Source organism: Thunnus thynnus, chromosome 1 (assembly GCF_963924715.1).
Source record: "Thunnus thynnus chromosome 1, fThuThy2.1, whole genome shotgun sequence".
Classification (NCBI taxonomy): domain Eukaryota; kingdom Metazoa; phylum Chordata; class Actinopteri; order Scombriformes; family Scombridae; genus Thunnus; species Thunnus thynnus.
Genome location: NC_089517.1, coordinates 4,484,289 through 4,508,535, shown reverse-complemented (window position 1 = coordinate 4,508,535; position 24,247 = coordinate 4,484,289). Strand labels below are relative to the sequence as shown.

Genomic DNA, 24,247 nt, shown 5'->3' with positions numbered 1-24,247 from the left:
CATTTGCATTGTAATTACGAGCAGCAGAGTTGGGGGGAAAAAAAAATTCACATCTGCCTCCTTGTTGTAATTCTGAGCTGGAAATATCAGAAAATTGTGACAGTAGTGACGGTGAAAACTACAAGTGTCAACAGACCGGCGGTAAAATGGCTACAAAAGCTACCATCTCTGACAGTTACATTTAAATAAAATACAAAAAAAGGTTGTTGCTGCTAGTGTAAGAGTGCTCATTCTTACCTGTATGACTGTGTGGTCTTTGCACCTCTCTCTTATCTTGCACAAAAGGGGATATATGCTCTTTGTGATTTTTATACTGTTATGATTGTGGATGTCGATGTTAACGGTCCAAAACTTGAATTGAATGTATGTAAAAATGCTCCCCTGCAAATCAAAATCCAGGGCTCCATCCTTCTTTGAACGCTTCGTTTGCATAGTTACCTCTACTTCCTCCTCGTGATGATATCAGATTGTTCGCAAATGCCCACAATCGGCCGTCCACTCTAGGGATGTGTATTTGTATTTGTATCTGTATTTGTTGAAGCAGTAAAATTATTTGTATTTTTATTCGAATAAAACTAGAAAGAGGCTTAAAAATCCTGTTTTTGTTTTTATTACGCTTTTAATTTTAGAAAGTTACACTAAGTGTTCATGAATAAACTACCTTTACGAAGGAGGTCCGCACACTGGGTCTCAAGCAAAACTTTACTCATCACCTGATTGCAGATACACCCATAACACAGAGACAGCACACCATGTAACGAATAGGAAAGAACCTCAAAGCTGATTCTTGTTTTGCACTTTTCATTTATTGCCTATTTTTACAACCTAACTTTGTGGTAAGGAGAAGGGGAACAACAGGTTCTGGGGAACACCTCCAACTGCGGGAGTGATGTCCAAATAAGGAAATGCGCGTCATGTAACAGGTGGATGTGACTCCCCTCGTTGAGACCTGCTGACGGACGTAACAGCGGAGCAGAGGAGAGACACTGACATAGCGATATTTGATGTTTGGTTTTTTTTCTTCCCAAATACAAATAATTTTTAAAATATTTGTATGAAGCAAATATTCGTATAAACCCCACTATTTGTGCTTTGCTGAATAACGTATTTGTATTCAGGCACACCCCTAGTCCAGTCTGTAGCCTTTGTTGCTGAGGTTGTTTTAAGGTTTCTCTATATGTTGTCTGCATTGTCCACTCGCATATTTTGGATCTGATTCAGGGCTCAAACATGCACGTTTGTATTTGAGAAGTTTATATTTAGTTTAAAGAACAAGAAAAATAAGTGAAATCCTGCTACTACTGTTTGTTTACAAAGTGCTTCCTGAAACTAACCAATCAGAACACAGTGGGCTCATTGTAAATTATGCAAAGATATTCCGGGAGAGCCCCAGAATATAAATATAGACCTGGAAACATGCATGTCCTTTTTAATGTCTGTTCTGTGTTGCACTGTGGCCCATGAGGTAGAAATGACAAGATTGCTGAATTGAACAATATTAACACTAATACAGTAGATGCAGCAAATGTAAAAAGGCTCAATACTTTGTTTGTATCTGGTTTTACTTAAAAATAAACTGCTCCAAACAGGTAACACAGCTCAAGTAGCTACTTTAGGCTAATTAAATGGTGTGACTACAAGGTTAGCAATGAAAATGTGTCAAAATCAGAATAACTCTCAACAGATGACGCCAGCCATGAGAGAGACTCTCTCATCTGTGTGGAAGTGTGCTAACCCTGTAATTTTGTAAATATTAAATCTAAATAATTACACTTGCTGAGCACTGTGTATTTAGAGTAGAAGCAGTTTTTTTCTTTTCTAGGAGTGAGATGTGCTTTTTGTTTAACCCATTTTTACCTTGTATAGAAAGCTGTAATTTATCATAGTTATGTTTCTGTTCAGGGAAACTCGTTAAGAGATCTTTTATTTTTTATTTTGTTCATTCGCCACCAGCAAAGTTTTGTCTGTAAAAAACTGCTTTGAACTTCAATTCCAACTGTGCTGGGGGACATAACATATGTTAAAATACATATATGTTACACTAAATAGGGAAATTTCACCACTACATAGATCACCAATATCTCCTGAAATCCCTTCAACATGATAAATAAACGATCTCTAACAGTATAACAGAAGATCACAGAGCTGAACCGCACCTTCTCTGCAGATGCAGGAGCCGTCGATGTGCCAGCAGGAGATCTCGTTGTGACAGGAGCACGAGGAGGTGCAGTTGATCCCGTACAGGCCTGCAGGACAGCTGATAGAGCAGTCGTCACCCTGAACACAATGAAACACACAGACAGACAATGAGAGATGAGGAAACGCTCAAATGACAAAGGGCTCATTCACTGATAACCAAAGAGTGAATGTGTATATTAGTGTATTAGTGTATATGTGGGAGTATGAGTGGTACATGTGGGTATATGCACCTGAAACTTGTATGGTGGAAAAATATTTTTACTTTTAATACTTTTTTGCATTTACTGTCGTAATGTTTCTTCTATATAAGCGTAAAAAAGGAAGAAAAGTTATGTCGGTACCTTTCATAATGTTTTTCAAACTAGTTCAAGTATTCATTCATATTCTACTAGACAGTCTGAACATCTTCATCATCTTTATGTCCCGGTAATGTGGTTACATTTTCTTTGTGATATAGAGGCTGGTTTGTGGAATTCAAACTTACATATCGTCACCTTCCTAAAATAACAGCCTGAGTCATTTTTTCAGGTTTCTCAGAAAACACAACAGGCTTCTATAATACCGGTCAAATGATGTTATGATGACTAATGTTCAAGTGAGATTTTCATGAAATAAAAACACAAAAGCAAAGAGGATCCTTTGTAATTTTTTAGCTGTCAGATTACAGTATGGTATTCAAATCTTTTCTAATTAGATCATGTAATGTGGAAAAAATGAGACAAAAACTGTAGATGAAATATTGTTTAAAAGGCAGAAAATAGTTAACAGAAAGCCTTTCCACTCTTTGCTAAATGCTAGCTTCATTAGCTTAGCTATTTAGCTGACTAAACAGACTGAATAAAAAGACTAAATAACTACGCAATATGACAATTTAGTCCCACTCTTGACATAGGCCGTTATACTACAGGGGTAGAATCACGTGATCTGTTCAACTGAGGATGTGGGCCATTATTTTAGGAATGTGACGATATTGTCCATCACTCATCATCTGTGTTTATCTTTGTTTATCTTTAATGACACTGATAACTCTTGTTTATTGTAATTCTGTTCATCTTGTCTTGAGTTTTTGGGAGAGGTCCTTGTATCCTACCTCTCCTGCACAAGTGTTTGTTCACTTTGAATTTAAGTATAGCTGAGTTGTTATGACGTCTCCCTTTCTGCCCGCAGTGGTTCAACTAGCCACTTCCTGCAGGAGCTGGTAGTCAAAAAGGGTTGTTAAGGTAACGGCTACAACCAAGGCTACAACTACCAGTCTGGTCTCATTGTCTCTCTCTCTCTCCTTGGCTCTACACCTCTCCTGGTTTTGGGTTTGTTTTTTCCTGCATTCAACAGCAGCATTGTACACATTTCTCACTCATTCATACATTCCATTCACTATTGATGCAGTTACTCTCCAAACCTCACGTCTTTTGTAAATAGTTATGTTGTTTTATTTCCCTATAAAACATTTAGTTGATACTTTAACCTGACTTGTCTCTCTTATTTGTCACTCACACTGAGCCGGATTGTGACAAACAATAGTTTTTTATATGTGAGTGTCCTTGTGTAAAAAATCAATAATTTTATTTTTTCAAATTGAAATATATTTATTCCAGCAACATAATGCCGCTAACGAACCATAAATAAATAAATTAAATGATTCAGGTCTGCTTGAACTAATAGGGACTGGATTTCTATCTTGTCTTGTTTAAAGCTATGAACATGTACCTTTGCGGTCATTTCTACACTCTCACTGCAGTTCTTACAAAACTATGTAAGTAACTGTGTGTGTTGAGCTTTCTCTGCCACCATTAACAACATGTCAATGTGACATTTCATGAGGACTGTTCTCCTCATTCACTGTCTGTGGCTCTTTTATTTTTCATGAGACGACCGGCTCAGTTGCGTCACCGCTACAGAAGGTACACCTGACTGTGTACACAGGGTTTGTAGGGTTTGTTAGGACATGACTGACAGAGAGTTTTCACCACTATTTCCCACTTCTGCTGCGCCGCTCCGAGTAAACAGGAGTTCATCTTTAAATTCATTATAAGCCCGTGACTGCAGCAAATTTGATGGCGGCGATGCAGCAAACAAGCACACACATTATAGAGTAGAAAGACTGCAGGGACGCCATCACCGGTGATGGCGTCCCTGCAGAGAAACATGATGTCTGTGCTTGTCCAATCAATAGTGGACATGGTCAGACCAGCTAGATAGACAGTTTGGCATTAGCAGGGTTTGTAACCTTCTTCTGAAGCTGTTAGCATGCTGTGAAAACAAGCTTCACACAACCTGAACCTCCAGCACGCTGTCGCATTGATCAGGACCTTCAACATATACTGTAAACTGTGCTAATTAAAGCTGCCTGCTTCCAACCTGCTGCCTTTAAATTGCTATTAATCTAATATTCACAAAGCGAGCCAAATGTGCAAAGACAGAAGAGAGAAGCCTTATTAAAAAGTTGGGGAATTATAGACTTAAAAAAAACTTTGTTAATAAATAACATGTGTGGACCCAATAAGGAAACTCATTGAATTTCCCAGAGGAAGTAGGAGTCTAACAAGTGACCTCTGGAATAATAAATACGTGTGGATCGATGGATCCTGATATTTATCATGTAATTTTTAATTCAAAGTGGCAGTTTGGAGTTTTATAAGCCTTTTGTTTATATTTTTCTTATCTCAAGTTCAAGATCAGAGCCAATAAATAAATATATAAAGCAGTTAGTTTTTTTTTCTTACAACAGTGTACAAACAAGATCAGATATGTCAAAGTTTAAATTTAAAAAAAAAAAGAAACATGACATTTAATCACTATGGGGTAAAAATCCCACTAATTAGCACTCCTCGATGGATTGGAGGAACATGTAATTAGGCCAGCAGGCTATTAGGCTTATAACCCTCTTGCACACTGTGGGCAGTAATGCCAAAAATACATAATTGGGTCCAAAAGTACTTTAAAACAATGAAACCATTTTATTAGGCATCACACACACTCCAAAATTACTCTCTGTATAATCACAATATTATCCATTAAGTCCAATAAAAATTAATTTTCCTCCTCCTGTTTCTCTGTGCCGTAGACCTTGAGCCTGTAGATTAAAAACACATCAGTGAGCCACATTGCTGCACTGGGTGACATGTTCCTTCATTATGAAGAGTTTGGTCACATTAGTTTGTTTAGAAACGGCTCCAAAGACTAATAACAGCGATCACATTTTCTCTGTCTCTGTAGAGTAGTTCTGTGTAAGGCCGCTGAGCATGTGTGGTAATGTTGTTCTCTTTACAAAGCTTTGCTAGCCTGTTGTGCTACATGTCACAACATCTTGACTTTGTACTGAAGTTCTGTGAGAAATTTACAAAATCAAGAGGTTGTGACACGTAGCACAACAAGCTAGCGAAGCTCTGTAAAGAGAACCGCAGAACTACTCTCCGGAGATTGAAAATGTGATCGCTGTTATCAGTCTCTGGAGCCGTTGATGTGTTTTTAATACATTTTGGACAACAACGGAGGTCTACAGCACAGAAGAATAAGATATATCAGGCTTTGGCTGCACACACAATACTTGTTAGTAGTTCAGTTCCTTGCTGGTTTGGCTCTGCATGAGATTTGTTGACAATAAGAAAAGTATAGAAAATTGTCAGCCTTGTCCATTAGGGGTCCTGGCAAAGTGCATGCTGGCTCACTGATACACTTTCAACTAGAATAACATCTTGACGTCAGCAGTAGGGCGCCACCTGTGGCTTAAGACGCCGACCATGAACTTCAGCATCACTAGTTTGAGTTCAGTCAAGGACCTTTGTACTCTCTCTACTGTCTGTCTGTAAGAACAGTACAAAAAGCCCCAAAAAATACTTAAAAATGTAATGTAATGTAACACTTGTGCATCACAGACCTGCAATTATTGTTTGTTTTATTAAAACTGTAAGGACAATCTTTCCCTAACCTGAACGGTACCACAGTTGCATTTTAGAGGTAAAATTGTTTTCACCTGACAAAAGCAATTTGTAGTTTGGTGGTTTTTTGGTCCCCTGGTGGCTACGAGACCCTGAACACCAGCTTTGTTTGATTTGTATTTTGTCAGACCACCTCTACTAACTTTTTCTATTGAATTCACTGTTTAGTTTAAAAATCAATAGAATCCTGGGAACAAAGCTTTTAGTCGGGTTAATGAAACTGATTATTATGTTATTTTCTCTCACAAATACTGGTGCCTCTTGTACAGTATATCCATTAAATAACTGTAATATATGGACTCTTGGAAGACAACATGATGAAACAATAAACAATTAATTAATCTAGAAGCTAATCATACACATCTTCAAACAAAGTCCAGAGCTGTCCAACTATAATGACCAGTAGGCTCAGAGATACTGTGACAGTATCTAGAAAGAAGGTTTTGTGGAACATTTTTTGTGGTTTACAGACTGTAATAAAACACTTATTTGGCAGAAAACTCTCTGTAATTCTTTCATTGAAACCAACACAACAATTCTTCATGGTATGACAGATCAAAAATGTGGTCCTGTAAATTTCAAACCTTTGCTCAGAGTTGCACATGTTTACAGATATCGATCCAAACTGTCCAAATTGGTGACAATACCACATATAAATTCTGTTTAAAGCTGGTTTCTTGTCTACACAGTGACACACAGACTACCCGACTGTGAGTTACCATTGCAGCATAAATTCCCTCTAAATCAATAACACTCCACTGAGAGCAACATCTATCTGAATTTAGCTACTATAAACCAAACAGACATTCATCTATAGCGCTCATCCTACTTTCATCTGCTGAAAATCCCTGATGTTCTCAGTCCAATTATCAAAGTCCCTGTCATCTCCCTGCTCCTAGGTGTCTCATCTCTGCTCTCCGCTAAGTCACTGCAAGATCACTCAGCACACCAAGAGCCTCCACCAGTTATTGCTTCACACACACCAGTCAAAATCCTCACATGCTCACCCTCACACATAACTTTCATGTTAACTCTTGCTCGACTGTTTAAAATTCGAACTTGACCTGCAGCCTCTTAACATCCACCCTTTTTTTTGTGGGAATTTCGCCTATTTGACATACCCAAATGGAAAAGCTTATAACAGAAGAACTGTGAAGCCAAAATACATGTATGAGGCTTCATTTGAAAGGTAACATCTTCTAGTTTCTGGAGATGTGTTTTAGCATGTAGCTAAAACACAGTCAAAACTACATCAGTTCAAATATGCCTCAAAAAACTGTTTTTGGTCTTCATCTATAATGAGTCATATTTGAATAACATGCAAATCACTGCATACCTTCTACATCTTGTCAACCTGTATAAAATTCCAGACCTCTAGGCCAAACCTTATGGGAGCTTTTTAGTTTGTGGTGTCACTGGTGTCCCTGAACCTCTCCAAAATGTCTTCAAGTGGCCAAATTGTGGCAATTACTTTTACTCATTACTGTGTGATGCTAAACCGCTTACGACTGTCTTAAGCGGGTTGCCGGTGACCAGGTGGATGCTAAGAGGTTAAATCTGTCCTCTTGTCTCCACGAAACCTAAGCTCTAACTTTTAATTTATATTCTATGTTAGAGCCATTTGTATCTATGTGTGTGTTAAGGTCATTCCCTGGTTGCCACAGTGGGTGGCGTATTGGACAGCAGCATATGGAAATGCATATGTAGAAGAAGAGGTAATTACTCCTAGCACACAGTTTTTTGACCGCCGTTTAGAGGCTAATCTTTAAGCCTTTTTTTTTTGTTTGTTTTCATGCAAGTTATTGGTGTAAGTGTGTATATAGCAAAGGCTGTTTTGGTACACTGTGGTAAATAAATACATCTTAAGCACAAGTCCGCAGATGTTTGATTTACTACATGGAGCCGCTGCATGACAACACGTCAATTACATATCTCGGTAACAGCCCCTCACTGTGGCTTAGGGGTTTTTTTGCTTTGTCGAAATCAAGTCACTACATTCTAAATCCAAGTTTTTAACCTAAATGACCACTATTATATATAGAAATATGTTGTTTGTTCACACTGAAAAGCTTGCAAAAAAAAAACAAGCAAGCAACACATACAGCAAGTGGAAAATATAACAACTATGGCTGTAGCAAATGATTATTTTCATTATCATCTGCTGATTAATTTCTCGATTAATCAATTAATTGCTTTGTAATGATAAAATATCAGTGAAAAATGCCCATTAAAATTTCCTTGAATCAAAGGTGATGTATTCGTATGTCGTGTTTTGTCCAATCAGCGGTCCAAAACCCAAAGATAATCAGTTTGATATCATGTGAGATAAAGAAACCAGCTAATATTTGGCATTTTTTTCCTGTCAATTGACTAATCATTGCAACTCTAATCAAAACAATCTGAAACTGCTCTGGGGATATTCTGAGAAAGAAAAAAAAATAAAGCATTAAATTCTCTAAAATCACTTTTGTTTCCCTTTTGTGACATTTTCATTTTTTTGACATTAACAGCAGCATTTCAAAATTGCAGTTTGATTGACTCATATGATTCCCTGATGGTAGAAATAGTTACGTACAATCTTGTCTTGCTAACAGTTAAAATAGTTCCCAGTCAACATGAGTACATAGTGTGTATTATTAGTAGGGATGTGCAGAGAGCCCAGTATTTGAATCTGTATCTGTATTTGTTGAGACAGCAAAATTATTTGTATTTGTATTCAAATAAAAGTGGAAAGAGGCTTAAAAATCCTGTTCATGTTTTATTACACTTTTAATTTTAGAAAATTAAAGTGTTACAATAAATGTTAATAAATAAACTAGCTTACAAAGGAGGCCCCCACACCGGGACTCAAACCGGAGTCTCCCAGATCATAGATAGACGTAACAGTGGAGCAGAGATAGTGATGTAACCAACCTGCATGCTGGTATTTGACATGTTTTTTTTTTCTTCCCAAAAAAAAATATTTTTAAAAAAATATTTGTATGAAACAAATATTCGTAAAAAAAACAAAACAAAAAAAACACTATTTGTGCTTTGACGTATTTGTATTTGGGAACACCCCTAATTATTAGTATTATTATAAAGTATGTTTGGGTTTTGTACACAGTGAATATGACACATGACAAGCACCAACAGCAGCGCCACAGTGACACATCAGCAGGGACACACATATTTAACAGGATCACTCAGGCCTGATATGCACACCAGTCAACTAAATTATGGCAGTTTATGGCAGTTAAATAGGCTGATACAGAAAAAACAGTTTGGAAGTTAGAACATTTTTTAAAACCTTTATTTACTGAAGGCTCTCTCTTTCAGAAAGGCGACGTTCAAACTCACACAATTATACACATTCATACCTGGAAGCAACGGTTTGTTTCACCTTTAAACTGAGGAATCAAGGAAATTACTGAAAACTACTAATTACAAATGACTAAATTACTGTTTAGCAGCACAGTTCCAGACCTACAAGTAACCGCCCACATCTCAGATGTGTTCAGTGATTCAAATAGGTTCATTTACAGCTTTGCAAGCTGGAGAAAAAAAAAAACAATCAGATGTTTATAGGCATGTTTAGGATGAGGGATGTTATTTACCTACAGAGCTAGTATAGAGCTACAACCATGAAAAAAGCAACAGAAAAATGGTGACAATGACTCTTAAATAAACATATATTTTGATAATTGTAAAAAATGTTACGTTAATCTTTTAGCACCTGCAACTGCAGCTTCTGTAGCGACAGAAAATAATGTCTGCCAGATCAATACGTCACACTCTGCTTACTGGTCAGGTAAAACAACTCAAAAACAGCCACAGAAACTGTTTAATATGAACATGAAACTGAAGGAATGAGGTGAAAGTAAATGTTTAGTTCTGTCTGGTGTTGCTATTTGCACCAAAAAAAATGATTTGCTCTTGGCTCACGGTCTAACTTTCACCTAATTTCACTGAAAAGTAATCTGTTGCTAACTGTGAAGGATGTTGTTTGGTGTACAGACTGTAAAACCTCCAGAGAGAAAATTGTGATTTTGGGCTATATAAATAAAAACGGACTTGACTTAAAATTACTAAATCTGTGACAATATCCTGATGCTGAAAGCCTTAAACCTCGAGTTGGTTTCACAATGAAAGCTAAACATGTACTCACACACACACACACACACACACACACACACAGAGGCTGAAATTGAGTGTTGGTAATAAATGACATTGTTAAATTCACTCTCACACACACACTTTAATACCGCTTACATACACAACACTCGGACTGATGTCTACACATCCTCTTTCTCCTTTAGGTTGACCTATATCATGGGGGTTTTGCAGCTGCGGTAACCTTTTTTCATTACGAGCCATGTAACTCTACGACTAAACCTGCAGAGTCAACAGCCGCTGATAAATTAACTTCAGCGTGTTGCAGAGCATGTTCTGCACCTGCTGCTGCAAAGCCTCCGCACATTATCTACACATGAAAGAACATCTATCGAATCAGGTACCGGTTTCTTGTTATTGAGAACAAAGATACTGAGCTTCTGGATGAACGAGGAGTATTTGTGTAGAATTTGTTCACAGAGACACATCAACATCATGTTTTTCTTTGTTTGAATACTATTTTATGTACTTCGAGATAAAACTGATTTATAAAACGTGTTTGTTTCATATTTAATTTCTCGCCGCTGAAGCTTCTGTGTCTGTTCCGCTTTGCTCAGAATAAACCGCTGCCGTAAACCTGGACTTAAAAGGGTGGACCGATGTAGAAGAATATGACATTATCTCTTTGGTTGATTCATTAGGTCTTCTGTTCAGCTGGGCTTTAGTCAAAGCCAGCGACTCCTAATCAGAGATATTGTGTTTCTCTTAAAAAACTGTGCAAAAGAAAGGCAGGTAGTGAAAATGTATAATTTAAACCTGCAGTAACTGATTTTTTGGCCACTGGGGGGCAGCAGAAACAAGGTGTCACCAACCCTTTCAATGATCTGGAAAATTCCTTACACAGCTTTATCCTTGATTTTAACTCATGAAGTCCCTAAGTGACATCTACTGAACATCCTGGTGCAGTCATGTGACAATGTGTGAATCTGTGTACCCATGACATCACTTCCAAAATGGCGGTGTGCCTGGTCAGCAAATGTGACAAAACTAGCTCATTTTAAAAAGCTTGTTTTTTTGTTACTAAAGGTAAGTTTCAACCCATTTAACAATTCTGCTGCTTTAATAAGACGTCCTGTATTACATTTAACCTGTTCTGACCACATTTCTTGAACAAATTGATATAAAACAAGTTAGGGAAATATCGTTATTAGATATATATTACATTACAGATGTTTGACACTAGGGGGTAGAATTTCAAAAAAAAAAATCGGAAATGTGCTCCTTGTGGTCCATTTGACCTGTTTTATATTACCCATAATTTTCCTTTAAGGAGAAATGGGTCCGGGTTCTTATGGGTTAATAAGTTGATGTGTTGAACTTGTTAGCAAACAGTTGCTTATTTCCACATCCAGCAGTTACAGTGCAACATTATCATTCATTTGGAGTCGTGTTTCTGTCCACCTGGTGAATGTAAGTCCAGTATTCACTCTCTTTTAGCTCTGTTTTTGCTCTCTACCAACTCCTGAGGGAAATATCTGGCTCTTTAGCTGCTAAATGCTCCACTATGTTCACCAGCTAGTCTACAGCTAACTGTGTGTGAACAGGCCTTTATCCAGTTAAATTGTCCTAGTAGTAAATGTAAAGTAAAAGTTCCATGGAGAAAACATGATTTTGTGTAGAAGAAATATATTTTTTCTGCTTTCCTATTCTGTTAATCATCTTCCAACCCCTTAGCAGGTTCCTGACCCTAAAGCTTAGGTGGTAAAGGGTCAGTTCACCCAAATTATAAAAAACAAAACATATTATATCTAGTTGTATCCATCCATGCAGAGTTTTGGTCTTATCTTTCTGAAATTTCTACCTCCATCCCAATACAATGGTTGTGATGCACCCAGGATTGAAAGATTACATTAAAAACATCATCTTTCATGATACAAAGTCCAAGTTACTGTGGATGGATATGGTATATCATTGGATCTATTTTCCTCCAAAGAAATAGTCACTATGAAAACTTTACGTTTATGTTGTCATATCTATAAGCAGATTCATGAAAAAGCCTTAGAAGTTTCCAAGAGGCCCACAGAAGGGAAGAATTTAGATTGAACTGGTCCGTTTCCATTATGTAAAAGAAATCTCATGAAACAAACAATTTGCATATAATCAAAGGAGAGGCACAGATGACGCAATGTCCTGTCTCCTGCATTTTCTACTACAACACTTGGACATCCCTGGAAACAATGCCAGACTTCTTTTCATTGATTTTAGTTCCGCCTTTAACACCATCAGGTAATCAAGAAGCGACAGCACCTACAGGTTCCATCACCGTTAATCCATCTGATCCATAACTTCTTCTCCAGCAGATCACAAGCAGTAAGGGTTGACAACTCGCTGTCAACCACCATTATTCTCAGTACCGGCGGTGCTCTAAAGGGTTGCACCATTTCTCTGCAACCTCTATACAAATGACTGTCAAAGTCCATCCGCCATTACCTTCTACTTCAAATATGCAGATGACATGGCCGCCCTCGCAATGCTCAATGACGCAAATGACTCTCTGCCTATCAGCATTCCCTATACCATGATCTGGGTGAATACTCTTTTCTGATTGGCCGGCAGGTGTGTGTTAAAACCGTATATATTGCACACGTAGTTCGGCTCAAGTTTAATAACCGTTTCTAAATTGATCTGCTACCCAACCTGTAACCATAGCAACATTAAAGAGCACAGCTGTCAAAGCTTACTCATTATGAAGTTTTGAAGAATGGCACGCAGCAGAGGAAAAAGAAATGGAGACCTGAAGAGCTTAAAATGATAGAAGAAGAGAAGGATGAGATTAATATGAAAAAGGCAACAAAGTGGGCTTTTAATATACTGAGAAACTTTCTCTATCAAACGCTGATTTGGAGACAAACTCTGCAGTTATGCTTAATGACACCTTGCGTGAATTGTATGCCTCGGTTCAGGCTGGCGGCGAGTACAGTGTGGCAAGTTGTCATGACAACAGTAAGCTTTTATTTTATATTGTTGGCAGATGACCATGTTATAAGTAGGATAATCAACTTGTACGTGTGCGTTGAGCGATTTTAAGGAACTTTGCCTCCACGTTGTGCCTTAAAACCATTTAACACACACCTACTCATTGATTATCTTGTACATATCCCATTTTAGCACATGGTGCGACAAACACCTTCAACACCTTAACATTTAAAAAACTAAAGAGCTGCTCTTTAGCCATGAGATGCACCGATACCAATACTTATATTGGATATCAGTCTGATACTGACCCAAATAGCTGGATCTGGTATCAGTGACAATGGGCTGATCTGGTATTGGATACCATTATCTTAATAAATAACAATTCAGTAAATTTATATCTATGTATTTATTTGTTACATTTTGTTTCCCAGTCTCTTCCATACGGTGAGGCATACAGCTCATTAATCAAACACTGGTATAGGATTGGTACTCATTATCGACTGATACCTAAAGCCCAGGTATCTGTAACAGGACCGAAAAAGTCAGATCAGTGCATCCCTACTTTAGCCCCCCCGCAAAACAGTGGTCCATCCCCCCAGTCTCACCATTAAAGGACAGAAGGTAGAGGTGGTGGAGTCTTTAGGATACCTTGGCAATAACCTCCACTTCAATCATCATACCATGGACATTTACAAGTGTTGCCATCAGAGACTCACATCCATCCGTAAACTAAACCACCTGTCTGTCCAACCCCATCTTCTCCTGTACTGTAGCATTACTGAGACAGTTCTTCTGTATGCTGCCATCTGTTTTTTTTTCCATATGCTTACTGTTACCAATACGAACAACTCATTTAGCCAGCAAACTCATTGGTATTCCCAACTCCAACTTATCCAATTGTGTCACCTCATCCCTGAGTCACAAACACTCACAATCACACATGACCCAGACCCCCCCCCCCTCTACCAGCACTTTACCCCCCTTCTTTCTGGCTGTACTGTAGGTATAAACTACCCAGCAAGAGCTCTGTTCCTATAGCCATACGAGCTTTAAATAAGTAACTTCCTCTTAAGTTACAAGAAATCCAGTCTGTGTTGTGTAGAGTGTCAATCCACGTCTTCATCTTTGTCTCTGTAATTAAGTTTCCCCAGAATTTTATAGGTTTTACTTGTTTGTGTTTGTACGCACCTACTGTGGAAAATCATTTCCTCCTTGAAGACAAATAAACTATCTGAACACCTGCAACTCCTGAAGATGTAAATCTGAGACGATGCAGTGATTAGACTGATTCTGTAAAACGGACAGCTTTCTCAACATCAGATATGAATCACTGCAGATGAGTGATGATGATGATGATGATGATGGTTGTTATTGCATTCATCTCAGAGTAGGTGTCTGTCTATACTTACTATATATCCTGGTGCACACACACAACCTCCAGTGGTGCCGTCACAGTCGGCTCCGTTGGCGCAGGCACACAGCTCTCTGCAGCCCTCGCCGTAGTAACCCGCCGGACAGGTCTCGTTGCAGTAAAGCCCCGCCCATCCCGCTGCACAGGTGCACTCTCCCGACAAAGGGTGACAGCTGAGAAGGAAAAGGCATTGTAAAATTAACCCTCTCATGCATGAATTATTAAATCACAGAGTAATATTTTTTTTATTGTTTATTTTTACTCTTAAATATAATGAATATTAATATATTGTATTTTGACATGTGTCCACTGTAGCGGACACCATGCATCAATGGAGTAAAAAGTGATTCATGGAAATCAATATAGGCAATATATATATATATATATATATATATATATATATATATATATTGCCTATATTGATATATATATATATATATATATATATATATATATATATATATATATATATATATATATATATATATATATATATATATTATTATTATTATTATTATTATTATTATTATTATTATTACGCCATTTTGAATTTATGATTCAATATCTCAAAATCACTGAGAGAGTCAAAAATGACATTCAGATGGAATTGTAGACAAAACTTTGGGGTTTCACCACCTGGTAGTTGGGACATGGTACTACAACGTAAATGGTTCAAAATGGCTTCCAAATATCCGTCCACTGTAGTGGACACCATGCATTTTAAATATTTATATCTCTAACACACTATCCTTACTACATTTTGATCTAATAGTTTGAGAACAGACACTTTAAGTACTGTTGAAACACGACATAACTGCACAAGACAGTCCTGTGTTTAACTGCATGCAAAATGCTTCACACTGGAATGCAGAGACATCAATCATTTCTGCATCTGGACTCTTTGGCAGTGATTCAAACAGAGCTTTCGTCTATACTACGTCACTTTCTTTCTTTCTTGACCAACAACTGAGCACCTGAGCGTGTTTGTCTCTTTGCAGGGGCAGTATTTGTCACAGATGAGTCCGTACAAGCCGGTGGGACAGAAGCGGTCCTGGCAGCTTGGGCCCTTGAAGCCCTCGTTGCACAGGCAGGCACCGTTGATGTGGTAGCACTTGGCGCCGTTCTGGCAGTCACACTTGTGGGCACACTGCGGCCCGTAAGTGCCCACCGGGCACTCGTCCTGGCATCTGGGTTAAAGACAATAAGAAAGCAGCGGTGAGAGGAAGCTTCTCGTCACAGTTAAAAGCTTAGCTGTTCATTCAATTAGCCGTCTTTTGTCCAGGCATATTTATTCGCTCCTAAAGAAGTACCGACAAACATTAAGAGATAATTGTATTCACGGTGTTTTTTAAACCCATTTTCCATAAATAGTTCCTGTGGAGTTTTGCTTGTTTTGCCAAAGAAGCTATTAAGTTATTATCTGACAATTTTCTGACTTCTGTTTGCTTTCATTCTACTCTAGTTAATGGAAAAATACAACTTCAAAGATAACATATTAAGTAGGAATGCAGTCCTCAGAGATGTCGTTAAATTTGTTTTTGTACAAATAACAGTAAACATTTTTGAGTTAATATGCATGTTTAAGAAGTTATCATCAGACCAAAAAGGGACGACGGAGACCAGACACAAGACTGGTGTCAGCAGTGTCCGAATTATGTACATCCAAGTCCGGTTGGGTTGAAGGTCTCAATATGTCTAATAACTGATTGGATGCAAGCAGACTCTACCAGCTTCATCATCATCATCATCATCATCATCAGGGGAGAAAATATGTGTTTTAAGGCAGAGTGTTAACTGTGAAGTGTAGGAAAAATGACAAGTATTGCTGCTTTTTTTTAGCAGAGCATCATGCTGCTGCAGATGTTGATGTTTTCTCTCTATTTCACTCTGTTCAGGTCGACCACATGTCGCATCAGGTCTAATTATCCTTACGTCAGATCTGGTCCGACAGTCCTTAACCTGCACTTAAGCAGCTTTTCCACGGTCTGTTTTGGATCAGGTCCAAAATTTTGGACCTATGACGACCTCTGTCAGTGTCTCTAAATGTAAAATGTCAGACTCATTTTTCCTGGGAGGACAGTTCAGATTTGTCAGTTAAACAAAAAATATGATGATTAATAAAATGTGAAATATGAGTGAAAGTCTGACACTGGCAAACACTGGCACTAGCAAATTAAGCAGAGTGAAATCATCTCAGTCTGTGCAGATAGTGGCTGAAATGTCGAGAAATCAAAGACGCAGCTGAATCAATGAGCTCCTCACTATCAGAAACATGGATAAACCTGGATAAATAACACATCAGATCCCAAATATGATAAAAACTGGGATAACAACCAAAACCAGGATCAATCTCATGATAACTGAAAGCTTGTTTTGTTGTTCAAAACATTTAAAATAAGTTTCACATTCTTCACGGTCCGAATTATACTGAAAGGACACATTTAAAATTTGAATAATGGTCAATGATACTACTTTACAGTAAGTACAGAGTGATATTATCCAACACTCACTCAGAGCTCTCCATTTTTCCTCCCAGATGACATGTGCTCCACCGTCACGTACGCTCACACCATTATAAGGTCAACAGGCTACACATTATGCTGAGACCCGGTGTGGCGCTCAAGGTTAAAGCTTACAAAGTGGCCATATGGATTATAATGAGCCCCCCCGACTGAACAGATAGAACCGAATTGAATAGAAAATTGTTTCAGCTAAGTGAAAGCCTAAGTTAGGCTGACGTCTCTGCATCATTCTCAACACGTCCCACGAGATGAAACCATTAAGAAATAGACAAATCACTCAATTAAAACGGCTCAGCGAGGACTTCTGTTTTGTGTCACGTTTAAATCATGCCAACTTCCTCAGGACTCTTATCTCGGCTAATGCCATTAGAACGCCGACCAGGTGGAGGAGAACTCAATCTAGGAATTATTCCATGTAGGCTAATTCACCTGTCTGGGGCCTAAATGAATGGAGGTAATTTGAACCAATTGAGAATAACGATGGAGAGCGAGGGTGAGAGAGAGAGAGATGGACAGAGAAAGGAGGAGAGAGGCAGAGAAAGAGAAGGAGCCACCGGAGGGACGTAAGGGGGTTGGAGAAAGTCTTTTTCAACTAATAGACAATGTCAGAGATGATGGAGGCAGTAAAGTAGAAAACAATTTCAAATGGCTCTTGGTAAAAATCTCCCACTTTTGTTGACGGGGGAATGGACAAAGACAGAAGGAGTGTAACAGCAATCCAAGAGCATTAGTTGAGCATTACGGGCAGAGTAGGGAGGAAGAACATTAACACATAACACTGAAAAGTCTTCATGTTCTCTGCACACACTGTACCTCCAGCTCACATGTCGTAAGATATGTCTAATTTTTAGAACAAATATGAATTTCAATAGAAGTCTATCAAAATTAAACAAGTCGTCTCTAATATCCAACATATGTTAAGATAAATAAGTAAGCTTTTATTTATATAGCACACACAGTTGCAAAGCGTTTTACAGACACATGCACATGCAAAATTGAAACAGATAGATTAATAAAACAGACAAACACGACACAAGAGAGAAATCAACCAAAATGAAATAAAAACAGGACATGGGAACTAGAAGGGAGGTCTATAGAAAGACTTCGTTTCAAACAGTCCAAGGATTCGGCAGAGTTGGGTCTAAGAATACAAATGCGCGGTCACCTTTTACATTTACATTTTTTCATTTAGCAGATGCTTTTATCCAAAGCAACGTACATATGAGACTGATATAACACAAGCAGGGATCTGGACAGGAGACAAACAACACGAGTAAAGCATAAAGCTTAAGTTTGGGACGTAGATGCCAACAGGCGGTGCAACAAGGCAATGATTAGAGTGCATAGAAGCATGTTTGTTTTTTCTCTACCTACAGTTCATCAAGTACAGAGGTGTTCGTGAAAGAGCTTGGTCTTTAGTCTTTTCTTAAAGATTGAGAGGGACTCTGCAGATCGAACAGAGTTTGGTAACTCGTTGCACCACCGGGGAACTACAGAGGAGAAGAGTCTAGCTGGTGACTTAGGGTCCTGCTGTGGTGGATTGATTGTGTGAGTGGCTTTTGATTTGCTGTTTGTGCGAGTAGATAGAAGGCCAAGATTTGAGGATTGAAGAGGTCGTGAAGTGGAACGGGAGAACAAGGAGCTCAGAAATGTAGCTAGGGGCGAGGTCATGGAGTGCTTTATATAGAATCAACAGGATCTTGTAGTTTATTCTGAATTTTACTGGAAGCCAATGGAGGGACGCAAGAACAGGGGTAATGTGGGAGGTGGTTAGGTATGAAAGTACAAGACTATTTATATAAATATTTGGGGGTACAAGTTAACTACGACTCTGAAGGTGCAGCAGAAGCTACAGATTATAGTGTTGAGAAAACTGATTTTACAATCTGCAACTTAAATCAGTTTAGTTTTAATTTCTGGGTCACGTTTGAGTGAAATCAGCAACTGCGGTTGTAGTAAAATTTAAAATCAATGTATATGAGTGTAAATATGCTGGAAACAGCCTATACAATACACATCATGTGTCAGTTTTTAAATATGTAGATTGTAAACTCATCCCAGGCTGCTGAAATACACAAATTTCATAAGAAATTAAAGAACACATGCCCAGGGTTATCTTTCAAGGCAGAGATTCACAATTATACAAGTCTGTCTTAAAACAACAGTCAGAAGCCAAAATGAACATGTTTTTCTTGCTGCCTCATATGTATAAGCCTCAGATAAACTTTTAAATGCATTTTTGCACTTAATGACTGAGGACACATTGTAGATTTTGGCCTCCATCACTTACATTGAAAGTACATTTGAAGGGGATCTTTTAATAGCCAGTATGAACAGGAGGAATGATTACAGTGAGGAAAAACCTCTTTCACTGTTCATATGGACACCTGACTGCTGTTTTAAGACACGTTTGACAAATTGTGAACTTGTCTTTTAATGCCTCAGTTAAACTGCAGTTAGATCATTTTCTGCAGTGTAATGTTTTAGTGAAACATATATTTTTTGGAGTATCGTTTCAAAAGGAACCAGATCAAATTGTTCAGGGATTTGATTTGATTGCATGAGTCTCCGGAGAACCACAACAACGTGGAGCTGAGGGGGACTGTTAGCCTCCACCTGCACCTCCATCACCTGTGTTGTTAGACCAGGAGGCGGAGAACGAGGGAGAAATGAAAAAAAATAGACCTGGACCACATACTGTTCCTCCTACTATGATATCACTGTGTTAGCTACTATAAACCACAAGCTAATGAGGTCAAGAGTGGTTTTACTGTATGATGGATGAGGTTAGCTCGACGCCCCGAATCACATTAAACACATTTATTGGATAAATGTGGGTCATTAAAAATATCAAGACATTTTAAAGGGAGAGAAAAGAGAGGCATTTTGGTGTATAAATACTCTCTTTTATTTGGCATTTAACAAGAGATGAAGAAATATTATTATTATATAATTTATAAAAGGTATTTTGTTATTTAAACGTATCTTTAAGTGTTAAAAGACAGAAGAATTATTCTTGTTTTTTGAAAACTGAAATAGCAGAATCAGCTATTTGGTATTGCAAAAATGGATGAAAGATGGAAAATAAAAGATGAAATATGTATTATTATTATTATTATTATTATTCATTTACTAATTTATGTTTTGCATCCATTAAGATCAAATTTTGTATTTTGAAAACCTATGTTGTATACCTCATATTTATGGTGATTTCTCTTGTAAAGTCACATGACAAGTTGTTGGACGCTACAGTATATAAATAAACCGGACACAAGCTTGGACTCCACCCTGATGATGGCAAGATAACTGAATATGTCTGTTGAGTATAGCGTTGTATTATGATTTAATTTTGATGCACAATCTGACAGCAGACATTTGCACTTTGTCATTATTTTTATTTAAGAATTGCTATATTAAAATATCAGAAATGACTAATTTAGTAATCTAAATTTAAATAAGCAGTCAAGCCACCTGGTAACATCTGCAAGTTAGAGGGCCCAGTATTTGTATTTGTATCTGTATTTGTTGAGGCAGCAAAATTATTTGTATTTGTATTCGAATAAAAGTGGAAAGAGGCTTAAAAATACTGTTTTTGTTTTTATTACGCTTTTAATTTTAGAAAATTAAAGTGTTACAATAAGTTTTCATGAAGTGTTCCCTTGGGAACACTTCATTTGTGTCTTTAGTTCAGCTTTATCTCTGGGGAACACCCCCAACTCCGGGAGTGATGTCCAAATGAGGAAATGTGCGTCATGTAGCAGGTGGATGTGACTCCCCTCGTTGAGACCTGCTGATAGACGTAACAGTGGAGCAGAGGAGAGACACTGAGATAGAGATGTAACCGACCTGCTCGCTGGTATTTAACATGTTTTTTTATTCAAAAATATTTGTATGAAACAAATATTTGTAAAAAAAAAAAAAAAAAAACACTTTTTGTGTTTTGCCGAATAACATATTTGTATTCGGGCACACCCCTACAAGCAAACTTACAAAAATAATCACATTTCATCTGTACTCTCTGTATTTCCCACTAATATAGTCACATAACGTGTTTAGATTTACAGCATCAGTGTTGCTTTATTGTCTGTATTAATATTAGTATCAGTATCAGTATTTATTACGTACTTCACAGTCATGTTTATCTTTCTCTCTGCTGGTTAATATTTGCAGTTGCAACAAGCTAAATTCCTAAAGGGGTTCAATAAAGTTTTATACAACGTTACAGTTTGCTGTTTCCATACTTCACCTCTCTCCGATGTAGCCGGCGGTGCACTGGCACTGACCGCTGATGTGGTCGCACAGGCCTCCGTTACGACAGGTGCACTCCTGGGAGCAATTAATTCCAAACGATCCGAACGAACACGGCTGAGCGCAGACGGGACCCTGAGGAGGAAGATTACATGATCATCGTGTTTATATCTACATCAGATAAATGAATTTGACAACATACCACCGAGTAAACACCGTATGCTTCGCATTAATGAAATTGAGTTTGTCACATTAGAAGTTAGCAGTGACATCAAGAGTTTATTTTCAAAATGTTGACTTCTCAGAAAAACATTTTTTTTTACTGCCCTCATATTTTAGTTTATTCAGGGAATTTCATTTTTTTATGAAAAGCATAATAGTATAATCAAAGCAATTAATCTTCCATTAATGCAGAGTCAGTCATTTGTTTCTAAAACCTGCAATTATATATTTTCTTTGCTTGTTGTTTGTTTGATACTTGTTAAATTGTAGTCATATTGTGACTCATCTGCTGTTAACCTCACATGAATTTGTTGCTTTCAGCCTGGAAAGATAAAAGTTTGTGGAGGCAAAACAAAAAAAAAACATTTTAATATTGAATCTTTATACAGAATATTCATCCCCAGATCCAAACTGATCTCAGCTTTGGCTTTAAAGATTCTCTACTGGCTGAACTCCAACAGAAATGCACATTATTTGGAGTCGGTTAGCTGGATGCTGTGTGTGCTGTGTTGTGGATGTGATGCGGGTCGTACCACCCAGCCGGCGGGACAGGAGCACTCCCCTGTGACGTGGTGGCAGGTTCCTCCGTTCTGACAGGGACAACGCTGTTCACACAGGGAGCCGTGTTTACCTGGAGGACAAGGCTCCTCACAGCTGGAGGTAAAAGAGAGAGGCAGGAGTTAACGTACGACCATTTCTAAGAGCATCTTCAGTTCAGTTACGATGCCTTTGTCAATCAGTTCTTAAGTTAGAAGGACGGGTTCACAATTTATCAAGTCTGTCTTACAGTAAGACAACAGTCAGGTGTCCATATGAACAGTGAAAGAGGTTTTCCTCCTGTTTATACTGGATATTTAAAGATCCCCTTCAAATATGCTTCAAATGTGTCCACACAGTCATTTAAAAGTTGATGTGAAGCTTATATGAGGCTTCATCAGTCTGAGTTAGTCTAATCAAGTGGATATCTGACACATTTACAGTCTTTTTAGCATCAAATTCCCTCTTTGTGTTTCCCTGTTGAGCTGCGGTGGAAGTATAGTAACAAAAAGAGGGACTTTGACACTAATAAGACTGTAACGTTGAAAGATATCTACTTGTTTTGACTCATTTGGACGTTGCGGTTGTTGTTGTAGCCGCTGTGTAAAGCTGCAGACCTGCACATATCATGCACAAGTTGCCAATATCAAAACCATTAAGAACCGTTCAGAGAAACACTTTGAAAATGAGTTGCAGGGTTATGAGTTTCAATTCATCTCCATGGAAACACTTGAGGCCTTAAGTACCATATTTTTTATCCCCTCACAGCCCGGCGCCCTCGCAGCCTTGATGTGATGATGATGAACATGTCAAAGTATGTGTGACAAAAAGTCTGCAAGGGACGTTTGGATTCAGCCTTTATTAAGAGGGACATTCAGCAGCATAAACAGCTACTCACAAGGCACCGGTGTATCCGGGCGCACAGAGGCACTCGCCGGTCTGATGGTGGCAGGTGGCACCGTTGAGGCACTGGCACTCCAGCATGCAGTCCTTGCCGTAGAAGTCGAGGTCACAAGTCTCCTCGCAGCGCCAGCCCTGGTAGCCGTCGGTGCAGACGCAGGCTCCGGTTATCGGGTTACATTTGGCCCCGTTCCGGCACTGACAGCGGTTACTGCAGTGGGGACCCCAGTAGTCGCTCTCACAGCCTGAACGGAGAGAAGAGACAGTGAGTCAACGTGTGTGATTTAAAACTGCGTAATCGTCGATATCTGTGTGAGTCATGAGGTCTGAGACTGTGGAGGATTCATGGACTTCTGAAAATGAAATAATCCTCGTGAGAGTGTGAGCATCTCACAGGAGGGGGAGAGAAGGAAAGGTGAGATGAGCTGAGGTCAGAGAGGAGAAAAGGAAGAAAAGAGGAAGAAAAAAATTAAGTGCAGTGAAGAAAAGATAAAGAGACGAGAAGAGAGAAGTGGAGAACAGAGGAGGAAAAAGAAGAGAGGCTAACACATCACTTTAAGTCCCTCAATGTAGCATCTATAAGTATATAAACTGTTAATTCATGGTTTATAACACACTATAATGTATTTGTTAGCAGATATAAGTGTTTATTAATGTATTTGCCAACAGCTATAACTCCTCCTGTGGACACACATAAGAAGAAGCTGCTATCTGATAGTGATTGGAAATATGGTAAAACACAGTTGTAATAATATAAAATATGTATTAATAGGAGAGGACAAATACTGCACATTAATAAACACTTAAAATCTGCTTATAACTATATTATAGTGTGTTATATAACATTTACAGTATTACATGTTTATGAGGTGAGGTTTATCCTGATATAAAACATTAAACATTAAACTTAAACCTGCATTAACTGCTTTTTTGTCCGCTAGTTTTCAGCAGAAACAAGCAACGAATACAACAAATATTCAAATATGAGAAGCTGGAACCAGCAAATATTTAGACTAGATGTTACTTAAACCTGCAAAAAATGTTTTTTGTCCACTTGTTTTCAGCAGAATCAAGTAGTGAACACAACTCTGACATATCAGCAGCTTTTAAGCTAATATGTTGAACTTGTTAGCAAACAGTTGCTTATTTCCACATCCAGCAGTTACGGAGCAACATTATCATTCATTTGGAGTCGTGTTTCT

General features: G+C 38.2%; 1 protein-coding gene across 2 annotated transcripts in view; it reads right to left on the bottom strand.

Moving 5' to 3' along the window:
• The window catches only part of LOC137190552 (multiple epidermal growth factor-like domains protein 11), a 174,238-nt gene that overhangs the window by 44,869 nt on the left and 105,122 nt on the right, over positions 1-24,247 (bottom strand). For both annotated transcript variants that reach the window (XM_067600130.1, XM_067600182.1), the window contains exons 7-12: positions 23,044-23,290; positions 22,142-22,262; positions 21,385-21,521; positions 15,591-15,803; positions 14,615-14,789; positions 2,157-2,277 (exon numbers count right to left, since the gene is read on the bottom strand). In XM_067600130.1, the coding sequence (XP_067456231.1) occupies positions 2,157-2,277; positions 14,615-14,789; positions 15,591-15,803; positions 21,385-21,521; positions 22,142-22,262; positions 23,044-23,290 (1,014 nt within the window). The remainder of the gene's footprint in view (positions 1-2,156; positions 2,278-14,614; positions 14,790-15,590; positions 15,804-21,384; positions 21,522-22,141; positions 22,263-23,043; positions 23,291-24,247) is intronic.